Genomic DNA, 10,449 nt, shown 5'->3' on the forward strand with positions numbered 1-10,449 from the left:
GATGATTTGTTGTCTTTATGTGTTATTAGCGGAAATGTCTTTCCAAGATAGTGCATATCATTCCAGAAGTGTATCTCCATAACTGTGCACTCATTTTTTATTTATTTTTTTGTTGGATCTCCGGCAGTTTACCTTGGTGGACATCGTGCGCAAAATCTGTTGGAGTCGTTCTCAAAGATGACAGAGGAGAGCGAGGGCTTTGAGGAAGAGTCAATTCAATTCAGTTTTAGAGGTGGATGCTCTGTTTACAAAAATGAGTGTTGACTTTCTGGTTGTGTCTTTGCATCTTGTTCAACCCTACCCACCCTCTCTTCGTCATGATTGTGAAACTCACAAGGGCTACAACCTCGGCGGCATGGTTGCAGGTGAGTTCATTACATGCATTCAGTAGAGAAATCAATTGTGTGCTCTCCTTTTTCTTATTGATTGCAAAGTAACTGTTTATTTTTCTAATTTGCAGCGAGATTGTGTATTAGGGTTTTGATAAAGCCCTCGATTTTATCCAATTGCAGATGACAGAAACCACTCAACTGTCTCATCACGATGAGTCTTAATCATTTTCCCAACTTATCCTCCCACTCATCAGTCCTTTCCCTTCTCCATACTTCTAATTCTTAATCATTCTTCCCCTCTCCTATTTCAATAATATTCATGATTGCTTTGCTTTTGCACTACCGTCATTTACTTCTTTTTCCTTTTTGTTTCAACAACTTTTTTTATTTAACTACAAAAACAAACACTTATATTCAAACCTCCTCTTTTTTCAATCAAGGTACATGCAATGTAGAGGAGGTTCTTGAACTGATAAAATACAAATCATGGAGCTGGTTGCGGGAAAAAATAAAAGGCTTTGAGGTCTCGTTGTTTGATTGGACAATGGACCCTTTCCTTTTCTTATCTTATATCATGTGATGCCATAGGGAAGGGGACCCTCAGGAAATTGATCGTAGAGGGATGAAGGGGGGCTGCGTGGGTATATAGGGATATGGCTCTAATGCAATTGTATTTTTCCTTTCTGTTGGAAAAATACTGTATTATTTTATAACTGTGTGTGGATATGTCTTGTAAGGATACTGTTACTTTAGTTTTAATTTGCTAGCACACCTTGTGTAACAAATCTGCGACTTTCATTAATAATATTTCCTTTTGCTTTGAAAAAAATAACCTCCTCTTTTTTTTTATCAATATTTTATTATCTCATAAAAGTAAATTTTATGGAAAAGAGAAACCAATTTTATAGTGCAATGATATATCATAAGATAAATCAATTTTATATCTATTTGGAGGAAACCTTTTATGGATAACAATAAGGTAAAAATGAACTTATTTTTAACGAACAAGCTTATATGTTACGTATCATTTTGACCTTTATTATTATATATGTAAATTGCTTTGGATTTCTCAAAGGAAACCGCTTGTTAATTTTGACCTCTTGTATTTAAAAAGTGTATTCAGATTGAATTATTTTAAAAATGGAAAAAGTCCAATCATAATATATATCTGTAACTCAATGTTTTCCTCCCTAACATTTAGTATGACTGCCTTTAGCTTAATATGTATATACTAATTTTTTTAATTGTTTTTCACTTATAAGGACACCAAAAGCAATACATATATATGGTGACATTAAGGTTTTTACAAAAAGGACACAAGATGGAGGAACAGAAGTTTTGGAAGCCAAGTTTTGAGAATAATGTTCTGCAACTTTGTCAATGACGATTGGGATTAATAATGTTAATGCACAAAATTCATGTATTTATGAGCAACTCTTTTAATATGTGCAGGTGTTGGACTCCTTTTGATGTAAATATTGGATTTTATGCGGTTAGGATAGGCAATTTGAGTAAAAGTTGTATGTCTCAAGGATTTTGTAATTCAAATTATTCAATTCTTAGTTGCTTATTCTATATATTTTTGGAATATATTTATGTAAATTTAGAATTTTTGGATGCAAATATAATAGTTAATTAAAGTTTTATTATATACACGTTTTATTAAAAAGGTAATATATTAAGGGGTTAGTAAAGCTGTGGTAAGTTGTACGGGTTTTTAAAAATCTGTATGTTACGGGGGTTTAAGAAACCCCAGGTAAGTAACAGGGTCTTAACTGTGGGTACGTACGTAGTTATCATGACCTTTACGGGAGGTTTAAAACCACGGGTAAGCTGTGCGTTTTCGAGGGTTACTGAAAACCGCAGGTAACACATTTGCCACAGACACTTTACCAACGAATTCGTGAACCGCTGGAAATACACTTAACTAGGGTTAAAACCACGGGTAAGATCAAAATTAACTCCCGTTACATCCTTTTTTCTTGTAGTATTATTTTGCGTTGAGTCATGAAAATGGAGATTTAGCAAATCAACACGTCTAGTGTGCTATTTGCATGACACATGCCAAGACCTTCATCAGTGGAAATGAATTGAAGGGAGGAAACAAGAACAATTAATGGGAATAACACTTCTTTTGGCCGACGTACACACATAAAGGGATGTATACGCTGAAGAGGTTTTCTCTTTTTGTTTGCAGCATCACAACTTCTTTGTAGTCTTGTGGTTGTGATGCGAGTTAGGTCCGGGACTCAAAACATGAACATATTAAAAAAGAGGCCAAGACTTAAAAAATCAGATACAAAATAGCAATTCTTGATCATATAACTTATTCATGTCCATATGCCAATCGAGGTGAGCCAGAAATTTGTTTTTCCTTTACAGATTTGTCATTCTGTAATTATGAATTCATGATTCTAAAATAAGTAATATGAAATATATGTTTTTCCTGTTACTTAATTAGAATTATGAATTCATATTCTAAAATAATTATTCTGAAATAAAGATATGATAGAAAAATAGGTCAACATAATAACAAACTCTATCAAAGAGTAATAAGCACCTGAAATAAATTAATCCTAACTTGCAAGAGTCTGTGAGGAGCACAAAATAGATGAAAACAGAGATATCATACTTTAACGTTAAAAATTTCTCAATGCAAGAATAAAAATCACGAGTGGTCCAGACCAAAGAAATAATTTCACTATGATCAATGAAGATACATGACAACCTCCAACAAATGCACAAAAATGTGCTACAAATACTGATATCAAAACAAAACCATAATTGGTACAATAGAGACAAGATAAAATCCCAAAATATAGAGCAGATAATGCAAAACAATTATCTTTCTCTAAATATATCTTTTTCCTGATCCAACCAAACAATTTGAAATATCACCCGCATAGAACCTGCTATCCAAAAATCAGCCTGATCCAATGGCGAACGAATTCACAGTTTCAATCTGAAAAATGCTCTCCAGGATTTTTCTTCTCCTTTTTTTCTCTCCCAATGATTTGTAACTGTTTTTCTCTCTCAAATGAGTCTCTTTCACTATATCTCACTCTCTAATTTCACCCTTCTCCACTTAAATAAGTGAGACATACACGACCTTCTCATTTAGGCCTTTATTCGAGATAGGAAGGGAGCCCAAAAAATTCACCAAGATATACTTGTGAATCGAAATAATCATTATGTAATAAACAAAAAATAACATGAGAACTTCATAACATTTAGGGGTGCATGAAGAAAAAAAGGAAATCCAGGAAGTAATTCTCCTTAGCTTGTTGTTAGTAGCGGGCATTTAAATCTAGGCATGTTGCTGGTAGGTGATTATGGGCTAGCTAGCTAGCTGATTAGGATAGTGTAATTGTGGCAACCACTTCATCAGACGATAATATATCAAAATTAAACTCTTACCGTCTATATATCAACATCTTATCTTGATCACATTTCACAACATTGCATAAACAAATAAATAGTGATTACATTGTATTTCCATGTACTGTACAAGTCTCGTTACAAAGAAATTCACATGTTAGTGAAAGTTTGCTTTCGTAGTGATCAGAAATAATTATAGACAGACGAGTATTAGACCATGGCAACTGCCAAGCTGGTAAAAAAAAGTCCAAGGCGTTTTGAACAGAGTCTTGAACTCGTGACTAGCTAGCCCGAATAGTTCATGAGCTATATCTATATGACAATTATATTGGTTGTATTAAAAGCATGCATCAACAACAGGAAACATACCGGTTTTCACTTTTTGCCTTTTTCGTCTCTTTGTAATTCTACAGAGTGGCTTGGGCGGCGGAAATAATTTCTAATTGCATCTCATTCATTTAACTTTCACATTTCTTGTCACATGCCTCATGCAAACTTTAGAACCAGAATCATTCAATTATTCAATTTCAATTTAAGACCACCTAAAAGTTGACGTGCAAAACCCAAAACCTAATTGGCTAGTGGAGTCTACCTAAATTCGTTCTTTTTATTTTTATTTACTTACTTTCAAGTTTGAAAAAAATAAATAATCAACTGGCTATAAAAAGCCTTGATCAACTCATACTTCTTCATCCACATAAACATCAACATCGAAAGGTTGTTAATTTTCAACTCAATGGTTCTTCCCTCAGGTTTTGTTTCCATGTTGATACTTTTTGGCATGGTTTTGGTAGTTGGGGTGAATATTGTCCCAGGGGTTGAGGCAAAGGCAAGGGCTTTCTTTGTATTTGGAGACTCACTGGTTGACAGTGGTAACAACAATTACTTAGCGACCACTGCACGGGCTGATTCCCCTCCTTATGGCATTGACTATCCAACTCGTAGACCAACCGGTCGTTTCTCCAACGGTCTCAACATTCCCGATCTTATCAGTTAAGTATCATCATTTTCTTTTCTTTTCTCGCATTCGTTGCTTCACATTAATCATTACTTCATTATGTTAACTTTGCTTTAGTTTATGTCAAACTTTACAGTATTAAATAATAGAATATGTGTATTTTAAAATAGAATAATCACTACCTAAGACAAAAATGTCTCATAGTAACATTATTTATATGCTATTTTTTAATTTTAAGGAATAATTAATAATTTTAAGGTTCTATTTTTATCACGACCTAACTTATGTTTGGGCTGGCCTGCATTTTCGCGTTTTCATGTCCTGTGCTAACAATTAGCTGGTGTGTTTAGTTTAGTTTGGTTTAGAGAAATAAAATCGTACGTAGTTTTTCGATCTTACTGAAGCTTTTTTGAAAAAAAGAATCGTACTAAAGCTTTTGAAGAGAATAGTCTGTTTCCCTAAAAGTAAGTGTTACTAAACATGCACATGCACTTACGTGGTAATTTTTTTAACGTAAGTAGCTAGAGCGTACGTAGATAGCTGTAAATGTGTATATCTAATTAGTTAATTAACCTGTTTTTATTGATTATCAGGTGAACGAATGGGTGGTGAGTCCGTGTTGCCTTATTTGAGTCCACAACTAAAAAGTGAAAATCTTCTGAATGGAGCCAATTTTGCTTCCGCTGGAATTGGCATTCTTAACGACACTGGTTCTCAGTTTGTAAGTCTGTTGCTATTATTTATTTATTCCTCTTAAGTATCTTCTTTGGGAAGTAATTCTGATAGAAGCAACATTAAACACTAGATGATGCTATTATATTACATGTATCAACACTCACTTTTGGGATTCATTTTTCATGCACTGAGTGAGAGCAATAAAAAAAATTAAGCGCCTTTAACGAAAATTAAAGAGTTATACTCCTTATTTATACAATATTTTCTTACAAAACATGGGTGCAATCAATTTTTTTTGCATAAACTTATTGTACACAAATAATATCTTCCAAATTAAATTAAAATGCAGGGCAATGACTTCATTAATTAATTATGCAGCTAAATATAATCAGAATGTATAGACAATTGGACTACTTTGAAGAGTACCAGCAACGAGTGTCCATTCTAATTGGAGTAGCGCGGGCTAAGAAACTTGTGAATCAAGCATTGGTCCTCATCACTGTTGGTGGCAACGATTTCGTTAACAATTACTACTTAGTGCCTTATTCTGCAAGGTCTCGCCAGTATTCGCTACAGGATTATGTCAAATTTCTCATTGTCGAGTACCGTAAACTCTTGATGGTAATAATCAAATCATTCTCATCAATAATTAATTAATTATTTGTAGCCAAATAATAATTATAAGAACTTAATAATTAATCTTCTGTGTAACAAATTATTGCAGAGACTATATGATTTGGGAGCTCGAAGAGTAATTGTGACAGGCACTGGACCAATGGGTTGTGTTCCAGCAGAATTGGCCATGCGTGGAACAAATGGGGGATGTTCTGCTGAACTTCAACGAGCTGCGTCACTCTACAACCCTCAACTAACACACATGATACAAGGACTCAACAAGAAAATTGGCAAAGAGGTTTTTATTGCTGCAAATACAGCACTGATGCACAATGATTTCGTTAGTAACCCAGCAGCATATGGTACTTAATTAATTGCTACGTACCTATAACAACTTTTATTTTATACATGTCAATTTGTTGTTTCTAAAAATTATGTTGTTGTTGGGCAGGATTTACTACATCTCAAATTGCTTGTTGTGGGCAAGGGCCCTACAATGGGATAGGGTTATGCACACCACTGTCTAACTTGTGCCCAAACAGAAACTCGCATGCTTTTTGGGATCCATTCCATCCATCCGAAAAGGCAAACAGACTCATTGTGGAGCAGATTATGTCGGGTTCTAAACGATACATGAAACCAATGAACCTCAGCACCGTCCTAGCATTGGATGCTAGGAAATGACAACACTTCTTATGTCTTCTTTGTGATTGTTGTAAACTCGTATCAATTATCAAGTGCGTGTGTGTGTGTGACTCTCATAGTCTTTAGAGTTGTGATTTCTCCAACAAATTATTGATCAATTAAATAATTGGCTAATCTTTTGTTTTCTTTCCCCATTCTTTTTATTAAATTAAACGTCACTTTGCATCTTGCAAATAAACTTGAGGGCATTAATTAACAAGAAAATCTTCTCTTTTGCTCGAGAGATGTCTAAGGGCTGTTTGAGCCTAGGACAATCGCTGTATAGACTCTTTTTCTTGGGCCCAGGCCTTCCTCTTTATATAAAATAATTAATAATTAACAAGAAAATCAACTATAGAAAATTCGCGTTGAGAAAAAAAGACTGTGATGACCCTAAGAATAAAAAATATTGATGAAATGATTGAAAAAGCTCTAATATTTCTGATTTGTATATTTAATAAATAAAATAAATAAAATTATTTATTTTGCAATCTAATGTGTTATTAGTTAGTCATGTCATCACTTAAATGATGACAAAAATTTAAAAAATAATAATTTAATATATCAAAAATACAATACAACAAAAAAAAATTAACAATGATAAAGTTCAAATGTATGTCAACTATTACCAAATAATAAAGTCAAAATGTTACATGACAAAACATTATAGTATTCCCAACAAAACAATTCCTTTTAAATATAATTAATAAGTTTCTCGATCTGTATAGTTTTTTTTTATTATTTCTTAGAATTAGATTTTGAATTATATATAGTTGCATTTCTAATTTAAAAATATTAAAAAATGCAAATAATTGTCATAATTGAGAAGTTGTATTTTTATAATAAATGTAATTATATGAGTAAATGTGAAGTTATTAGGGATAAAATGGAAAAAAAAATGTGGAGACCAAGTGGAATTATCTACTTTCTTAATAGTATAGATAGATTCTCCTAAATTTGGTAAATGGGAAATCTACACAATTAAAAGAGTTAAAGTGAAATCTAATTCGATTTATTTACAAATTAAGACTGGGGGCCGGGGGCTACTTTAATGGATAAAGAAGGATATTGTGCATCTTCCGCTAAAAAAAAAGGATATTGTGCATCTCAAGCTTCTATTATTGAACTATTTTTTTAACTACAAATCTATTTATATACGTGTGCATCCTTTTACTATTTAAATAAAGATTTTTACAGTGGTCGATCATATCCATACATTGGATTTGGATTAAATATACTTATATGGTGATAATTATTATTACACATTCAATATACGAAAATCAATTATTATTGCGTATCCAATTGGGTGGTGAAAGTAATGACGCGGTTGTTATCAAACGGGAAAAAATATTTTACGAAATCTGAAAATTTACAAAAGAAGAGAAAAATGAAAACACTCATATCAAACTTCGTTCCATATCGGCCTCTCTTTTCTCTTTCACTTTAGCATTTTTAATTCCCCGATGAAAAAAAATAGATGCATGTTGAGTATTTATGCAGCTCAAGGGCACGACCGTATGATGTACCTAGCTTTCACTAAATATAATCAGAAGAACGTCTTAAAAAGTTCCAAAGTTAAAGCAGTGAGTGGTTCGAGCATATATCTCTTCTCTGTGTATACCAATTTTGTTATCGTTTTTATAATGTGAAGCATTTTCATAGTGATTTGCGATTATATTCAATAATGCATCTAGCTTGGTGCACCCATATAATTGTGCGGGGAATTAATATAAGTACGTATGTTTAATTTGTTTTGTAGTTAGATTTGTATGTCATGAGTATGCATGCCATTTCCTAAATTTTTCTATATTATATTTTTACATTTATTTTTTTAACCATAGTAATAGTAATAGTTAAGTTAATTTCTTTGTAGCTTGTACTAAATAACTTGGACTAGGAACCAAATGGAATCCAAGAAGCAGTGGAACGAAGGAGCCAATTCATCCATCTCAATGGTTAATTATATGATTGATGACAAAGAAACAAAAATTTCAGCACTGATTGTGGATGATGACGCTATCATTCGCAAAATCCACAAGACCATGCTCGAGCGCTTATTTAACATAGAGGCAAAAACGGTTAGGGATGGAAAGGAAGCAGTGGATTTGTGTCGTTCTGGGGAAAATTTTGACATAATTTTCATGGACAAAGAAATGCCTATCATGGATGGTCACGAGGTACTACTAAATATATAAAGACATATGCCAAAGTCATTATTTCTATAGTGTATGTAAATTAATTAGTGATCAAGTACGGTATTTAATATTGTTAATTACAAATTATATGATCAACTTCTTATGATAGGCGACAAAACATCTACGTGCTATGGGTGTGAAGAGCATCATTGTGGGAATCACTACCCGTGCTGATGGAAAAGATAAAGAGGAATTTCTAGCTTCAGGATCGAACCATTGCTTTGAGAAGCCTCTTGACCAAGCAAAGGTTGAAAAAGTCTTGCAAGAGCATGGAAATTTTAGCATTTGATTCATTTTTGTGATTTCTGTGACAGACCAATACAGATTATTATAGACAAGACCATATAGGACTCTGTTGTTTAGCTCCTCGTCTTATGCTATATATGACCAACGTTCTTCCTGTAATAAACTATCTGCATCATTATGTATGTTTTGCATTCTATGTGTTGGCATTAGAAGCAATAGCCTCTCAAGTGGCGTAACTTCTAATAACGAAATATTAATAATATGCTATTTATATATATTTCTTTTCTTCCGTGTTATTATAATTTTCGTATAACAAAAAATTCATTTTAAAATAATTATCATTTTAATTTTTCAATGTAACATTACTATTTTTTTATTTATATCTCTTATATATTAATGATGAACTATAAAATTTAGAAATTAACAAATGATGATGTAAGATTAATGTTGTAAAATTATTAATCTCTTTAGTTTATTTATTAGTTTTTTTTTGTCTCGGTAGAATAACTTAAGACAATTATTTTGTGACAGAGAAAGTACTTTCTAATCTTTTTTATTTTAAATGAATTTTATCTTAATCTCATTAATTGTATGTATAGATGTTGCCGCATGAATAAATGTTAGTAGCCGAATGTGATTTCAAACAAAAAAATGAAGATCAAATGATTATTGTGAAAAGGAAAAATCTATCTTTCGATTATGGGTCCTCAAACTAATGGATTCTAAGGTGGGAAACTTCACCAAGAAATATAATATGATGGGTTAGATATGTACTTTTTACAATTAATGATTAGGAAAAAAATAAAGACTATAGTAAGTATACATGTATTTAATTTTTTTAAAAAAGAAAAACATATTTTTTTTTCTTGATGGTAGTCACTGTGTTGTAGCTTTCATCTCCGAAGAATCAATAATTGCAAATTTCAATCCACAACAACTAGGTTATCTTAGATTCAAAAAGAAATTTTTTTGATTCACACCAAAGATTTTATTTTAGAATCTAGATCTCCCCCAACCTTACACAGTATTGTCGCATAACGTTATGCAATCATTTGAGCCTAAAACAACCTCGTAGTGGTTGTCAATGGTGACATCATGGTTGAGTTGATGCGCTTGGTGGTATCACTAATGCTGGTTCAATTTGATGATGGCGGTTATGCGTCAAAGTGTGATCCAAGATGATGTCATGAAGGAAACTTCTAAATAAACTTATCCAAACATATTCCATATACATTGTGATAGGGTAAAACAATTCTTGGTTGTGATAAGCTTACCCATATAGATCTCATATCCAGTGTGGTAGGGTGAAATAATCCTTGGTTGTGATAGGACCTCATGGTAGCTTGGTTTAGTGTAGCAATTGTTG

General features: G+C 32.5%; 2 protein-coding genes and 1 long non-coding RNA gene across 3 annotated transcripts; all 3 read left to right on the forward strand.

The window, feature by feature from the left end:
- On the forward strand, nucleotides 1-1,101 carry LOC114398138. The gene is made up of 2 exons (XR_003663510.1): nucleotides 1-365; nucleotides 461-1,101. It is a non-coding gene; the product is annotated as an uncharacterized LOC114398138 (long non-coding RNA).
- A 3,306-nt stretch (nucleotides 1,102-4,407) lies between these two features.
- Nucleotides 4,408-6,789, forward strand: LOC114399772 (GDSL esterase/lipase At5g33370-like). The gene is made up of 5 exons (XM_028361990.1): nucleotides 4,408-4,702; nucleotides 5,262-5,389; nucleotides 5,722-5,964; nucleotides 6,068-6,320; nucleotides 6,410-6,789. Exons 1-5 carry the CDS (start codon nucleotides 4,447-4,449, stop codon nucleotides 6,640-6,642), a joined length of 1,113 nt encoding a protein of 370 aa, XP_028217791.1. The 5' UTR covers nucleotides 4,408-4,446; the 3' UTR covers nucleotides 6,643-6,789.
- Nucleotides 6,790-8,546: 1,757 nt separating this feature from the next.
- Nucleotides 8,547-9,126, forward strand: LOC114398916 (two-component response regulator 24-like). The gene is made up of 2 exons (XM_028361009.1): nucleotides 8,547-8,819; nucleotides 8,947-9,126. Exons 1-2 carry the CDS (start codon nucleotides 8,547-8,549, stop codon nucleotides 9,124-9,126), a joined length of 453 nt encoding a protein of 150 aa, XP_028216810.1.
- Nucleotides 9,127-10,449: the final 1,323 nt, after the last annotated feature.

This window comes from Glycine soja, chromosome 19, assembly GCF_004193775.1.
Source record: "Glycine soja cultivar W05 chromosome 19, ASM419377v2, whole genome shotgun sequence".
Classification (NCBI taxonomy): Eukaryota; Viridiplantae; Streptophyta; class Magnoliopsida; order Fabales; family Fabaceae; genus Glycine; species Glycine soja.

Coding starts and splice junctions, on each gene's coding strand:
- LOC114399772 (XM_028361990.1), top strand. CDS start 4,447: ATGGTTCTTCCCTCAGGTTTTGTTTCCATGTTGATACTTTTTGGCATG. Junction 4,703..5,261: donor CAACATTCCCGATCTTATCA/GTTAAGTATCAT, acceptor ATTGATTATCAG/GTGAACGAATGGGTGGTGAG. Junction 5,390..5,721: donor ACGACACTGGTTCTCAGTTT/GTAAGTCTGTTG, acceptor TTAATTATGCAG/CTAAATATAATCAGAATGTA.
- LOC114398916 (XM_028361009.1), top strand. CDS start 8,547: ATGGAATCCAAGAAGCAGTGGAACGAAGGAGCCAATTCATCCATCTCA. Junction 8,820..8,946: donor CTATCATGGATGGTCACGAG/GTACTACTAAAT, acceptor TTCTTATGATAG/GCGACAAAACATCTACGTGC.